The 16,508-nt window shown below is 39.9% G+C and overlaps 1 protein-coding gene across 3 annotated transcripts in view; it reads right to left on the reverse strand.

The window, feature by feature from the left end:
- Nucleotides 1-215: 215 nt before the first annotated feature.
- The window catches only part of LOC121368040 (trans-1,2-dihydrobenzene-1,2-diol dehydrogenase-like), a 91,596-nt gene continuing 75,303 nt past the window's right edge, over nucleotides 216-16,508 (reverse strand). For 2 of the 3 annotated variants that reach the window (XM_041492554.1, XM_041492555.1), the window contains exons 2-8: nucleotides 11,403-11,549; nucleotides 9,768-9,879; nucleotides 9,025-9,188; nucleotides 7,612-7,852; nucleotides 6,387-6,556; nucleotides 2,495-2,645; nucleotides 216-918 (exon numbers count right to left, since the gene is read on the reverse strand). In XM_041492554.1, the coding sequence (XP_041348488.1) occupies nucleotides 779-918; nucleotides 2,495-2,645; nucleotides 6,387-6,556; nucleotides 7,612-7,852; nucleotides 9,025-9,188; nucleotides 9,768-9,879; nucleotides 11,403-11,492 (1,068 nt within the window). In that variant the 5' untranslated portion in view covers nucleotides 11,493-11,549 and the 3' untranslated portion in view covers nucleotides 216-778. The remainder of the gene's footprint in view (nucleotides 919-2,494; nucleotides 2,646-6,386; nucleotides 6,557-7,611; nucleotides 7,853-9,024; nucleotides 9,189-9,767; nucleotides 9,880-11,402; nucleotides 11,550-16,508) is intronic. The other variant, XM_041492556.1, reaches the window with a different exon arrangement.

The raw sequence follows: 16,508 nt of genomic DNA on the forward strand, positions 1-16,508 counted from the left end.
ACACACACACACACATTGAAAATACATGCACAGTGTTATACATGTATATACATATATGTATACATACATACATACATAGTCATTGGTTGTCAGTAAGCTATTATGTATGTATGTATATACACTATACAGCCGTCGAAAACAAGGCATATTGACTTTAAGAAACCATAAATAAACAAACACATTTGTTCGCTGAAAGATAAAATCACAAAACAAAGTTTTCTATTTCAGAAGTCAGTTTATTCGTGATTATTGGTTTGCAAACAAAATGCATTTTGATTAGTTTTAGTGTTCACATATCTTTAAAAATCGATTTAAAACTAAATAGAAACGTTTTGATCGTTATTAGTTTTATTGATCACATGGTTATACAATTAAATTCAAATGTATAGAGCCTTATAAAATAATGTATTGTACGTGCGTTTCGTTTTCGCCAGACCTAGACCCAGACCCAGACCCAGACCCAGATCTGGTGTGTTTTGGGCCTTATGTATTCAAATTGTTAATTTTGGTCATGGCAAGCCAACTATCATTTAAACCACTAAGTATAATTGAAGCTAATTTTCTGAGATAAATAAACAAACATATAAGTAAGCATTATGGGTTAAATACAAATAAAAAGAAGGTATATAGACTAAGCCACGATTGTTATTACAGCAGTTGTATAACATACATATTTAATATTTAAAAAAGAAAATCTCTCTTATGTGGTGTGAATCACTTTGGGGTATTTTTTAGTCACATTTGTGTTTTTACAGTGGCAAGCATATAATGAAAACGCCTAATATATGAATATGTTTTTAGTCGTGGCTGTTGTTGACACTCCACTGTAGTCGAGCCCGAGTTGCTTACACATTTCCGCCATGATTGAATTAATAATTTCACTGTCTGCATGCGTCATCTTCGGACACTCTTTTAAACCTGAAATAACAACGTAACGTGAGGCCCATGGGTCTAAACGGTCATATCACCCGTGTAAATTGTTGCACCCACCTACCACACTCGCTCAAAGGAAGGAAATGTTTTATTTAACGACGCACTATACACATTTTATTTATGGATATATGGTTAAGGACAACACAGATATTGAGAGAGAAAACTCGCTGTCGCCACTTCATGGGCTACTTTTTTCGATTAGCAGCAAGGGATCTTTTATATGCACCATCCCATAGACAGGATAGCACATACCATGGCCTTTGATGTACCAGTCACTGTGCACCGGCTGGAGCGGCAGGAAATAGCCCAATGGACCCACTGATGGGGATCGATCCCAAACCGACCGCGCATCAAGCGAGCGCTTTTGGAGTGAATAATACCCATTCTCCGGGGTGGGGTCAGAAAGACATCTCCTCCCCCACCCCCCAAAAAGAAAAGAACGTTAAAGTTTGTTTTGTTTAACGACACCAATACAGCATATTCATTTAATAATCATTAGCAATTGGATGTCAAACAATTGGTAATTTAGATATATAGTCTTAGACAGGAAACCTGCTACGTTTTTCCATTAGTAGCAAGGGATCTTTTATATGCACCCAGTGTTCAAAATAAGCACGTCCATTTGTCCTCACAAGTGAAAATATACGTGGACATGTTTTTATTTTTCAATGGATCAAGGAATCTTCTCAGAACATCTAGTTGTAAATAGTCAAGTACATCTGTAGAAATTTCAGTCCACCCATCAGCCCTTGGGGGTCAAAATAATCGAAAGAAAGAAAGAAATGTTTTATTTAACGATGTACTCAACACATTTTATTGACAGTTATATGGCGTCAGACATACGGTTAAGGACCACACAGATATGAGAGAGGAAACCCACTGTTGCCACTTCATGGGCTACTCTTTTCGATTAGCAGCAAGGGATCTTTTATATGCACCATCCCACAGACAGGGTAGTACATACCACAGCCTTTGATATACCAGTCGTGGTGCACTGGCTGGAATGAGAAATAGCCCAATGGACCCACCGACGAGGATTGATCCTAGACCGACCGCGAATCGAGCGAGCGCTTTACCACTGGGCTACGTCACATCCCCCTCCCCTCCAATATTAATGACATTCACAAATACGATAAACCATCTATTCATTTCTCGTAGTAGAGAAGTTGATTTTTTTTTAATTTACTTAATTTGTTTGTCAATGTGCCAAGGATGTGTCAACAAAATTTAATTGGAATTGGTGAAGTAGTTTGAAAGATTATTTTTTTAAGTTAGCTTAATTTTCCCTTTTGGCATCACCCCTTGGACACTTGGGGTTCGGAATTATGAAATTCACACATTTGTTTCTCAAAGAAAAATATATCGAAAAAAAAGAAGACAATTTGCTTAAGCAGATGAGGTTCTGACCCCCTCACTCCCTTGCTACCTCATATTCACATGCCTGGGTTGCCCAATACTCTTAAAATATTGTCCCCTGGACAAAGGGTAAAGCCGACAGAAAAAATGTATTTAACTACTTCCTGGAAAACGCCCATGTTACGAAGGAATCCAAGAGTTTTACCTTCTTTAAGACACTGTCTCACACAGTCTGCTTCGTAACACAGTCCTTCACTATTGGGCAGAATCACAGGGTGTTTGGTTTTCGGTAAAGGGAACTCCTTGTTCCCTGATGGGCCAGACATCTTCGTTGGGCACAAGAAAGGTGCATCAACCTGCGGCAAAATGATCACAACCTGTTTATGTACAGCCCCATGGCATCAACTTGGAACAAATGAATTGGGATGTAGCACACTATGAAGTTTTAACCTGACGAAAACAAATTCCAAGGCAATTAAAACGTGTTCTTAAACAATTACCAGCAAACTCCTTTTGTATACAGGTAAGAAAAAAAGTTTGCTTTGTGTAACGACACCACTAGAGCACACTGATTTTATTAATCATCAGCTATTGGATGTCAAATTTTGACATACATTCTTAGAGAGGAAACCCGCTACATTTTTCCATTAGTAGTAATGGATCTTTATATGCACCATCCCAGACAGGATATCACATACCACGGCCTTTGAAATACCAGTCGTGGTGCACTGGCTAGAAATAGCCTAATGGGCCCACCGATTGGGATCGACCCAAGACCGACCGCGCTTTAAATTTCTAATTTGTCTGGACCTGAAATAGGGTCCACGATCCAAGAGTATTGCCCTGGGGGCAATTTCACAAAACATCGTAAGTTTACCAGGCTTACGATGTTTTGTGAAATTTTGACCCTGGCTACCGTGCCTTCTCCACTTTGATGCTTTCTAAACTGGTGGTCAAAAAGTACCTTGATATAATTTCAAGGGATTGCTACAGGTCGAGATACATTTGTGATCTCTATCGGAACCTTGTTCATGATGTTGTTTTTCTTAAACGCAGGTGTTTAAGTATTGTAAATGTATGTAGTTACAAACGCAGGTGTTTAAGTATTGTAAATGTATGTAGTTACAAACGCAGGTGTTTAAGCATTGTAAATGTATGTAGTTACACACGCAGGTGTTTAAGCATTGTAAATGTATGTAGTTACAAACGCAGGTGTTTAAGCATTGTAAATGTATGTAGTTACAAACGCAGGTGTTTAAGTATTGTAAATGTATGTAGTTACACGCGTCTAAGTGAAAAAAAAAGTCTTTGTAAATTCAGCCCTATATATTTATATATTAACAGGCATCGAAATAAGCATTGTGTCTGGTAACCCATTTACAGGTTACCACAAAATATAGCCTGGTAACCCATAGGTTACCACAACTATATGAAAGTTAGAATTGAATTCCTGTTACTACTACTTTTAACGCCCTTACATGTGTGCCAGATGATTATTGTAGTATACATGTATTTATGATTCATTCTGTATGTTATGACTCTTCTTAATGTATTACATATAATTCTTTACAAGTATGTGACTCATATTTAATAACTGAACAACTGAATAGATAAATTGATGTAAATAAAAATGTTATGTTTTCTATTTTCTCGTATTTTATCATACAACAATGAAAGATAATAATAATTCTGAAATTGTATCGCAACACGCGTACATTGGTACCATGGGCGTACATAGGATTTTGAAAAGGGGGGGTTCCAAAATAGATTGCAGAGATATTGGGCATATATTTTTATGTTGAGTTTTGAAAAGGGGGGTTCCAAAATAGATTGCAGAGATATTGGGCATATATTTCTATGTTGAGTAAATATAATAATGTCAGATATATTAAATTATAAAAAAAAGCGATTTCGGGGGGGGGGGGGGGGGGGGTCGGTCGAACACACACACACACACACCCACCCCATGTACGCCCATGGGTATGAGAAATGAAATCCGGAAGTAAATTTATCTAGTGGGCGCTGCTTAAACGCGGAAACCGAAACCGATATGTATTAACATGCTCATATACGTATAGAATAATGTACGAAAACTCACGATTAGATTCACGAGCGCAACTAATCGTGAGTTTGAGGACATTATGCTACTTAAAACAAAGTACCCTCACAAAATTCTCCAACCAACTAATGTGCATCCAAAAATGACATAACCCACAGGTAACTGAAACTGACGAGACACGTGACTGAATACCGCATGTTGTCCGTGCATAACTATTTGAGGTTTGACCACGTGACGTTCAAGCACGTGCAAAACTATTTGAGGCGTTCATTACCAAACACGTTGAAAACGCACGCTGGGAATTACCGTGTTAGAGCAATTCGATATGAATGAATAAACGGACGACGATTTATTTGTAACACAGAACAGTTTTAACAATTCAACTGTGGAACTACATTTGAATTCCGAATTTGATTTTGTGCCTTTTTGTCCTTTAGAAGACAATTTTATAACTAATTTTGATTTAGGCAGTTTAAACAGTGAGTTAGCAAGTAACGCTTGTGACGGTGAAAGCAATGACATTAACTTGTCAAACTTAAATCCAACTAATTCCGATGAGGAAGTTTTGCAGGCTACTAATGCCATAGAAAGCGAACTGAAAGATGAAACATTACGTTTAGGCAGACCACTCTCAAAAAGTGAAATGAAAGGTTTACGTGACTCGGCCTTTTCTACAAATACTGAAAATAAGAGCACATGGGCCGTCAAACTGTTTAATAGTTGGATAAATGAAAGAAACAACCGCAATTTAAGAGATGTACCCATCATTAAAAAGGATCTTATTTCTTTGGCAGAAGATGAAAATGAATTGAATACGGTTTTGATGTTTTGTGACGGAAGTACGCAACATGAAAGGTGCGGAGTATCGCGGTAATACACTCTATGAAATTGTTTCATCGCTACAGTACTATCTGCGTAGAAATGACAAGCCAGTAAAAAAATTTGATGAAGCATGTTACGCGGGACTAAGGTCTGTACTCGACGCACGCATGAAAGAAATTGCAAGGAAAGGCATTGGTATCAGTAAACGTCAGGCTCAAATTATATCGGAAGAACAAGAAGATATCTTATGGAGGAAAGAGTTTCTTGGCGAAGACACTCCACGACAACTTCTAGATACACTCGTGCACTTGATCGGACTGAATGTTGCGCTAAGGGCGGGAGATGAACATAGGTTTCTACGTCTTGGTTCAGCATCCCAGTTTGAGCTCTTGGTAGGTTCCAGTGGTGAAAAATCCTTGAAATACACAGAAGACATTTCGAAAACTAATCAAGGAGGCTTGAAACATCGGAAATTGGAGAGGAAAAGTGTTACCGTTAGTGAAAACCATGACATCTCTCAGTTTTTGTTTAAGTCTTGAATTTTTATATTGATGTTGATCATCACTTTATTTATTTGCATTACCATAGTTTGACACCCAATAGCCGATGTATTTTTCGTGCTGGGGTGTCGTTAAACATTCATTCATTCATTCGAATGAACTTGTATTTTTATTGTTTCACGTTGTTTTTTTGGCAATGATTCAACTACACGTTTAGCAAATATTAAACATATAGCTCGAATAGTTCTGCTAAAACTGGTTGTAACAAGAAATATATCCCAGTGGGCCCACCGATGGGGGTCAACCTTATACCAGTCGAGCAACCGCTGAGCATTTTACCACTGAGTTATGTCCCGTCCCTAGTGGTTAGCGAATACCAATAAGTTCTTTGAGGTAGATCTCCGTCAATGATACAGTGCTCACATGCGGTGTGATCGATTCTAGAATTAATTTCCCTTCTCATCAAGTTCTTACCTGTTCTAGCTAGTGCTTCACACTGGTTTACTATTATTAATAAGTGGGGTTAGAGATTGGGGCTGGAGGGAGTATAGCCCTACAACTCTGAGAGTTATGCTTTGTCACCCCCACCCTGGTCTAAGTCCAAGGGTTAATATATATATATATATATATATATATATATATATCTGGCCACTCTAGTCATCTTCCATTAACTGAATATGAAATGTTTGGTAAAATCTAAAGTTCTGTTTTCAAACCTTAATTTCTCCTTTTGTACCAATGATAGTGAATGTATTGGACTGTAGATTCTTGAAACGTTCAGAAAATGACTTCTCAGTAATTTCTGCCATGGCTTGAGAATAGTAAATTAGGCTGGCCATCCGGTTGCCACTGTATCGTAGTATAATGCACGCGCCGAGGTCGGCACCTTCAATTAAAATAACAATAAAATCGACATTTTAATAAATAACTATGACGAAACAAGACTTCATTGAAATGCTGGATCGAAGGATGATAAAATATTACGTGAAGAGGAGGCATATGATATAGTGTGAGGCACAAGTACATGACTTTGTTGTGTGTGTGTGTGTGCATGCGTGTGTGTGTGCGCGCGCATGCGTGTGTGTGCATATATATTATATATGCATGTATGTGTCATAATCTGGGTTTTCTGCATGATTTGATTTGTTTGCAATAGAAAAACATGATTAATTTATGAATAAAATTACATTTGTTTTTTTGAAAACATTATGTATTAACATGACGAACCCCAAACCCCAATAACGTTTTGTAACAGCTTCCACGACCTCCCTCTCCCGAGAGTGTTACGTAAATGTTGATAAGTTAGTATGAGACGATCAGTACGTGAGTGAGTACTGGTTGATGAAACATGAAACATGAAACATGAAAATATCAGTAAATCAAACTATGACATACTAGTTTTTGAAAGGGAGGTAAAAAAAAAAAAAGAGGATAAATACCGTATTTGAAACGGACTATTGATTGTTGATTAGTATGCATTGTTATAACGTTACAGGCACGGCGGAAGCAAGTAGACGTTGGGGGGGGGGGGGGGCTGACAGATTGAGAACGCAAAGCAAAATTTCTAGGGGGTTCTGGGATATGCTCCCTCATAAAAGTTTGAAAACAAGATGTCCAGAAATGCAATTTCCTGCATTCTACAAGTAAAATTCATTTCTGCCTTAAGACTTACCACCAATAATATTTTTGCTTTTGAATTATTGAGGGGCTCTAGCCCTCCCCACCCCCACCCCAGGCCCCTCTGCTCCACCGTGCCTGCGTTAGTATGAAACAATCAGTAAATAGAACTCACAGAATACTCGTTAAAATGTCAAGATCGCAGTTTCAGTAAATAAAATTCATGGGACATTTATTCCAGAAAGGTGTGAATGAAAGGATCAGCAAACTGAACTCACGAAGTATTCTTTGTGAAAACAGAACTGGCTATGACTCAACGCTTACCGTCTTCTGCCAATGTCCCTTCAACAGTGATTTTCTCGGGCATGCCTTTGAAGACGAGATTGGCAGCCTGGATGACGTAGCAGCCAATTGACATCATGCATCCTCCGCCTTCACTTGTCTTACCTACGTCTAGCATGGGCATCGTCATAGTCGATATCACCAAAAAGGGCTGACCCAAGGTTCCACTGTCGAGTTCCTTTCTGATTTCGTCATATATAGGGAAGCATCTGGACCATATGCCCTGCATTGACAGGGAGACAGGTATCGGGTTGGGTTTTTTTTAAATAATATGTATTGACGTTCGTGTTAACATTGGGGATTGACCAACATTCGATGCCTATATTAAGGAATCTCTCTACATTTGACAATTACAAACTGTACATGGCAGACAAAACAACAATTTCTTTAAAACAACAAGTAGACAGATAAACAAGAAGTGAAGTGAAGATTGTAGTTGGGGATTGTGTGGTGTGTGTGTGTGTGTGAGAGAGAGAGAGAGAGAGAGAGAGAGAGAGAGAGAGAGAGAGAGAGAGAGAGAGAGAGAGAGAGAGAGAGATTTGTCAGAGAGTGTCAAAGCGTTTGCTTGCAACTATAAACTGTTGAACCAGTTTGAACATCTCAACACTTTCTTGATCGTCGAAATTTGAGTTTCCAAGTAAAAAGTGTTTTGTAGTTTAGGATGGAATAGGCAGATAGAAAGTGTGTACGTTGTCTGTCATAGATTGGACATTGGAGTAAGAAATGTTCAGAATTCTCAATAGGATGGCCACAGGCACAGACTGGACTGTCCGAGATAAAAACGTGTAAATTTATGTCCGTTAAGGTCGCTAATACTTAGGTGAAGACGACAGCGCACTAATTCAGATCGCCTCTCACACATGTAGAAATATGATGCAATTTTAATTTTACTTCCATTTAAATGTTTTTTAAAGCAACTCATGCATCCGTATAGGTTTAACATGTGGGTTACCGATTTTAATAAAACAAAATACGAGATTGCAGCTTTAAACAATATAAAAGGTATAACTCAAATTGAATAATTTTTAAAGTCGCAGACACTAGTTTGAACCCGTAAAAATGGACACTAAGTTTGGTTAATCTACGAACCTGTAAAGTATCTGGATAAAGTTACGACAGAGTGAACCAAGAGTCTGTGACGCTGAAACGGTGAAATACCCTTAAAAATCGAACTCGCCATAACCCTTACTTCTGAGACATACGTGCGTTTTTAAAAATATGAAGTTAAAAACACCAGGATGATCAGATGATCAGAACACTTCACATGTACGAAAATTCATAATCTTAACAATTAAATCTACATAATGTATGATTTCTGTTATCAAAAGCGGCTCTAATGTTGAAAAATACGCCTTAGTGTATAAAACCTAGGGTCTGTCACTTTAAGAACTGTACCTCCATAAAGAAGAGATTTTTCTCCTTGGCGACTCTGTGGACCTCTTTGACGTCATCAATGGTCAGACACATTGGTTTCTCACACAACACCGGCTTACCAGAGTTCAGGCAGAGTAGGCTAATGCTTTTGTGCGTCTTGTGTATTGTCCCAATGTACACGATGTCTACAAACAAGAACACAATAATATGTACAGGCAGGTCCAGGTTTCTATTAAATGGGGGTGAAAGTTAAAAATCTGTTTCCATTAGGGTACATTAATTAACCATAGGTTATCACATTTCACAGTCTTCTTTTAGTGGCGAACAATCTTTTATACACTTTTCCGCAGACAGGATAGTACAGGGCGTTTGATATGCCAGCCGTAGAGAACTGGTTGGGGTCGGGGGAAAAACAGTGGGTCTGCAGAGAGGGTTCGATCCTTTAACCCAAGCACCACCATCCATCGCTAGATACCGCCCCTAGTAGAGGAAATTATCCAAGTGGGATCTAGACTGTCGTCAGTGAAGTTTCTAGAGGGGATTCGAGTCATGCTCCCCCAGAAAAATATATTTAAAAAAAGAAAATTTATATTACTTTTACCAAGGGGTTTTAAACACTGGAACCTTCCCACCTCCACACCAACTCTTGCATGCGCACCTATATTGAGGTCTTGTGGTACTGTATGCGTAAGCGTTACCAGGAATTTATGATAGTGAAATGTGGTAGTTTTCTGTTGTGTTTAGGAATATGTGACTGGACATACCAACATTGGGATCCTGCACCAGTTCTTGGTATGACCCATACGCTGTTGGAATCCCATATGTCGCAGCAAACTTCCTCGCTCGCTCTAATTCTCTGGCTGCAACGGCCACAATCTGGATAAAACAAATCTTCAGCTTAACATTCATATATATATTGCGATAATTATAATTTTATTATGTATTAATTTTCATTTTTTTACCATTCCCCTCCAAACCTCCCTCAAAGTTCTCTTGGCATTCCATCTCATGTCACTGCCCCCCCCCCCCCCACCCCAATGGATTTTCTTAATCTGGATATGTGTGTGTGTGTGTGTGTGTGTGTGTGTGTGTGTGTGTGTGTGTTTTAAAGGATAAATATTTGCTGGTCGGATATTTCTGGATTTTTAAAGTCACGTGTCTTAAACATTTCACCTGTAATTGGTTTCTTCTCACGATGAGATTCGAACTTGAAAACACGTGTGAACTCTCACTTTGTTATGATTAGAATGTAGAGCCTCATTAGCGTACGAGAAACGTGTATTTTCATTCCTTCACACGGAACATAACGAAGACTGTCGAATACCATGATCGATAATGATTCCGAAGGAATTCCTCGGAATCTACAACGTAATGTTTTTTGTGGATTTTAAAGCAACAGTTAGGTGGGCGGGGCCCTGGGTCCCCGTTAGATTGGCCACTGTTTAGCACAGGTAAGACGTGTAGCACGAATAGTTCTGCCATCCATATACTAACCAAATGAGTGACGCATGCGATAATGGAAATGAATTTAACTGTTTTATTAATATTTTCTGTATTCCTTGTAAGCATACTCGTACAACTAGGTCTTTAAACCATATTGCAAGTAATCGTAATATTCGACCAACTCGTGATTATTCGGAACCACACTCGGACAATTATTGATCATTTCTCGGACAATTCTAGACTATTCATAATCATACTCGAACAATTCTGACTACTCCTAACTACACTCAAGGCAACACACCACCATGTGTCGTGTCGTTACTTGTACCAGCTTAATATACTCCGGATTAGGAAATAGTTCCTCATAAAAAAAATACTACAAACGTCTGATATGCCTTTTGAAATCTTTCTTTGATGATTACACATACGTTGACCTCTGTAATATTTAAATAACCCACTGGTTTGAAGTTACTTGTTATATGTAGTACTAACTGATAACAACTGTGCACGTGGTATATTGCTACTTATTTAACAACACCACGGGGTGATAGGCCTACTCTGGCATGCGGATGGCTGATTGAAATGTTTTATCATCGACCCATGTTGATTTTTTTACACTATACTTGTCAGTTGACTGCACACCCTAAAATTAGTAGTGACATGACCCTCTCTATAGTGTTGTATTTTTCACAGAATATATTCTGACATAAAAATTATGTTTAACTGCATGGAGTAATTAATGGTGGTGTGGAACCTGAAACAATTTGTGACTATTCGTAACAGCACTTGACACAGTTCGTCACTACTCGTACCAGCATCGTAACAGCATTTGACACAGTTCGTCACTACTCGTACCAGCATCGTAACAGCACTTGACACAGTTCGTCACTACTCATAACATCACTCGGACAATGTGTGACTATGCGTAACAATACTTAGACCATTCGTCATCATACCTGATGTTCACTGGAAGGGCAACTGCTTAGTGCTGCACAGAAATCGTTGCAAATGAGGCCAGTGCCGCAAATTCCCCATCGAGTTGCCATGACCTAGTATCTCTGTATTCTAGGAATTCGTATGAAAATGGATCCTAGAAAATAGAACTGAAACGAAAATTGTGTGTACAATCTGAACCACAAAACCATTAACATTTTGCAAATCGTATCTTTCCACAAGTCAGTCAAAAGGGTGTTTTTTTGACTGGGGTGTTGCATCTATACGTCATCCGTTTCAAAGCAGATATGTAAATTTGTTGCCAGTTATGTGCTTAACAAACATATTTTTTGTCACAAGACATAGGTGGGGTTTTGTTTTTGTTTGTTGTCGTTGTTGTTATTGTTGTTTATGTTGTTAGGTTGTTTTTGGGGGGTTACTATTATTGTTTGGGGTATGTGTGGTGGCCATGCAATTCCACATATAAACTTATGTTCACACAACCACCACCACACAGACTACAAAATAAACGCATATTACTAGAGGACACCACATAAAATGTTTTTATTATTATTTTGTCACATCCAACTCCTAAGCGTATGTTCGTCTGATTTGTTACAAATGTTAAAATGTCCTTGAAGAATTACTGTAGAATGTTCCAAGTCATCCCGACAGAAAGTCATCAAACGTAATTGCAGAGACTAAAACCGGAAATCTGCCATGTAATCTGTTGGGTATAAAAGACACCCACAAGTTCCATCATGTCTTTCCTGTTCTGGACGGAGGAACCGACGTACGTCGACACCGGCGCTTAAGACAGGCGTGTGCTACAACAGCTTGCTCTGAATGTGCATGTTAAAACCTATGACCTGACAGGACTTTCAGCATTTCAAGAGTCATGTCAAGACCTTCACGGCAAAAAAACAACAAGAAAAAAATGTTTTATCTAACGACGCACTCAACACATTTTATTTACGGTTATATGGCGTCAGACATATGGTTAAGGACCACACGGATATATAGAAAGAAAACCCGCTGTCACCACTTCATGGGCTGCTCTTTTCGATTAGCAGCAAGGGATCTTTTATATGCACCATTCCACAGACAGGGTAGTACATACCACGGCCTTTGATATACCAGTCGTGGTGCACTGGCTGGAACGAGAAATAGCCCAATGGGCCCACCAACGGGGATCGATCCCACACCGACCGCGCATCGAGCGAGCGCTGTACCACTGCGCTACGTCCCGCCCCCTGCACGGTAACGAGAACAAGCGACTGGACATCTGCAAGCTGAACAGTGCGAATCCGTTTACCGTCTCCAGGCCATGTGCTTATAAAACTAAAAATCCAGACGTGAAGCTATAATAAAGTCTGGAGATCAGCTTCATGACAACGCCATACAAATTGCATGCATGTATGTACTTGAAGTCTGATGACTATGCTAAAGTCTTTATTCTGCAGTTTTAAAGTGTCATAAGCACGGGCCCAACAACACCGACAACGCAGAAGATGTCCCAGAGTCAGCACTCCTGGACAAGACTAACAGATCCGTCGCTAACAGCGGCAGAACAGGTTCACCAGTAGTACTGCTACTGAGACAGCTTGGATGGCCATGGCATCCAAGTGAGGATGAATTGTGATTATAAGAGTCTGACTCGCATGCCTGCCACCAAGATTCCCATGAGCTGCCCCCATCAACCGGCAATGCCCTTTTAAGGGCAGAACCGGAATATATATGTTTTTAAAGATCACCCAGTCGATCAAGCCCTACGAAGGGCTAAACTAAGGGGCAACTATGGGAGACCAATCACGACGACCCCCAATAGGCAAGGTTACAGAAAGAGCTATAATTCGGCTAAGTCAAACTCATTAAAATATTTCCTTAAAATTATTTTTGATGAACCGTTTCAAATTATGTAGCAAATTATTATTTCATGAAAATTACGCAAACATTTTAAATTTTGGACACAATGCTACGGGACATTTAAAAATTCAATAGCATCACAAATACACACGCCTGGTATCGACCCTGATCGAGCTGCTTGTGCTCTCTTGCACTTGCCAAGTGTGGGCGGTCCCTTCTCCTACCAAATCCCCAAACCCCTTTCCCATCCTGGACGAATGAGCCGGCATAACAGCTTGCTCTTCTTCTTCTGCGTTCACACAAGATTTGGCCGTATTAGATCAATAATCCGGATGTGATGACGAAATGTGTCATCTTCTGGAGGTCGTCGAGAAGTCCCCAGAGTTTGATATTGAGGTGTGTCTTGTCCAAACTTTCTGATGGTTTTCTTCCAGATGTGGGCAGTTTTGTAGGATGTGTTCTGGCATTCGTTCTTCAGCATCACATTCACATTGGGCAGTATGCGCGAGACCCATCTTTTTCAGGTGTTTTTTCGGCCGGTAATGTCCAGTTCGCAGACGGAAAATTGTGGTTTGTTCTTTCCTGTCTAAATGATTTATGCAGTCTATGTCAGGGTTGTATCCATTGTTTGTGGTCTTCCAATCACATCTGAACTTTCGTTTTAGAAGAGTCTTGGCTTCACCGTATGAGATGGAGGATTGGGTTTGCGGAAGGCAGCTACCTGTTTTGGCCAGTTGGTAATCTTTTTCATTGCCAGTAACTCTTATATGTGCTGGGATCCACTGGAGGGTCACTTTTCGGCTTTGGCAAGGATGTTTAGCTTAGTTTGCAGCAGTTTGGTGATATGGTCTGTGTGTCCTGATGAAAGTGACTGGAGAGCAGACAGAGAGTCAGTAAAAAGCACTATGTTATGTTATCCTTCCTCCTCGGTCAGATGTTCTGTTGCGATGATGAGGGCTTGCAATTCTGCTCTGTAGTTTGCGCGTAGCTCTCCAACTGGGGTGGAAAGGGAGACATAGGATCCATCTGGATAACTGATATATGCTCCACTCCCACCATTTTGTATAGCATTTTCTGCTGAACTATCTGTGAAGGCATGAATCCATGCTGACTTTGGATAACGCTCATGAATCATTACCATGGTGAGGGCTAGCTGTAGAGGTGGATGACTGGTCCCCCTTTTGGCAAGTTCTGGAACATCCAGCTTGATTTCATGAAGGTGTGTTTGCATCCAGACATTTGGGGAGAGTTTCTCACACTGCAAGGCATTTTGGCTGATGCAATCATAATTTTTCTATTGCAAGTTATATGTCAGGTGGTTGAGACTTTGTCGTTTTAGTCTGTTCTTTGTTGTTTTCCTCTCCCTGGATAAAGACCTTGCATTGCTGCCTGGATTCCAGAGGTTCAAAGTCTGTTGGGGTTTTTTTCATGACCCCAAGGATAATTCTGAGGCCCAATTGTTGTATTTTATTTAACTTGTTCTTTTGTGTTTTGGAAGCTGTTATCCAAATTGTAGAGGCATACTCCATTGTAGGTCGAATGGTTCCTGTATACACCTGCTTGAGTTGGCACCCCAGTTGGTTCCAGCATGTTTTTTCATCAGGGAAAGTGTCTTAACAGCTCGTGTTTCAGTGGTTTCAATGTGATGCTGCCAAGTTAATCTTGAGTCTAATTTCAGTCCATGGAAGGTTGGTGTATCTACTTGGGGCACTAGTTTGTCTGAAAGCTTGAGAATAACCTTTTCCTTTTGAGTGGATAGGAAGAAAAGTGTTGAGACGGTCTTTGTTTGGTTGAGCTGGAGTCCCCATTTTTTGGTCCAGGCAAACACGCTGTCTATGGTGTTTTGTATTCTGTATGTTGCTGTGGATGTATGTTCTGAGGAGCTCCATACTGCGAAATCATCGGCATGCAGGGTGTTAGAGACATGTTTGGGTATGACTGTTGTGATATCATTTATGAAGATGAGGAATAGTGTAGGTGAGATTACACTTCCCTGGGGCACTCATTCTGATATGGTTACCGAGTATATGGTCAACCTCCACTCTGGCAATTTGCTGTAACAAATAATTGCTCAGCCATCTGTGCATTGTCCCCCATGACACCTGCCTCTAGAAGCTTGAACAGCAGTCCATATTTCCAAACTGTGTCAAAGGCCTTTGACATATCAAAGAAGACTGCTAGGACTTTCTTTTTCTCCTGAAGTGAGTTCTCAAGTTCTTGTGTCAAGTACGCCAGCTGATCTTCTGTGCTGTGGTGTTGTCTGTAGCCGGTCTGTGTTGGAGATATGATAGAATTGGATTCCAGGTGCCGGAGAAGTCTTTTGTTGATGATTCTTTCCATCAGTTTTCCTACACAGCTGAGGAGGCTGATTGGCCTTTAACTTTTGGCATCTCCCTTGTCCTTTCCCTTCTTGAGAATGGGTCTAATGTGGGCTTCTTTCCACTTTTATGGAACCTTCCCCATATGCCAGCTCTGGTTGAAAATGTACAGAAGAGTTCGATTTGCTCCTGATCCAAGGTGTCTTAGCACTTAGACTTATTGCCTGCCACCAGTATCAGTTAACTCACTCGACAGTCGGTCACCTCTCACTACACAGATCTCATTTGCCATTAAACGCCATGCTAAATTGCCCACCTTCAAATCAAGATTGCTAATAGAACGTGTTTTCGTTGGCACTAACGACATATACTATTTCGAAAATATCTTCTTTTATGTTCACTCTGCATCTCTAATTTTGTTACTTACCATATGACCCCATTCGGCGTGTTATCTGACTTTGGCCTATTCACTCCAGTCACATGTACACCCATATCCGAAAAGTTCTATTCATAATATTATTTCAAAATAATAGGGCCTGCCATTGAAAAATACAAATAGTTTCCTCCCAATTGCTAGAAGTAAATAATATGTGAACAACACGTCTTACAATTAGGAACTATTGTGGACCATGGTGAATAACTTTCCATCAAAAGTGAATTGTGTAGTGACATCTCAGGCTCAATTCAAACTGGTGGCGTAGTGGTTAAGTCACCGAACATAAGGCTGATATGTACTGGGTTTGCATTTCGTTACCGGCTCCCGAGTTTTAATGGCCTGATGGAGTGGTATAAGAAGGCCATTACACAGTCTTCTCTCTCTCTCTCTCTCTCTCTCTCTCTCTCTCTCTCTCTCTCTCTCTCTCTCTCTCTCTCTCTCTCTCTCTCTCTCTCTCTCTCTCTCTCTAACCATCAACTAATCATCAAACTGTTTTGGTAATCCCAGAT

Source organism: Gigantopelta aegis, chromosome 3 (genome assembly GCF_016097555.1).
Source record: "Gigantopelta aegis isolate Gae_Host chromosome 3, Gae_host_genome, whole genome shotgun sequence".
In the NCBI taxonomy this organism is placed as follows: domain Eukaryota; kingdom Metazoa; phylum Mollusca; class Gastropoda; order Neomphalida; family Peltospiridae; genus Gigantopelta; species Gigantopelta aegis.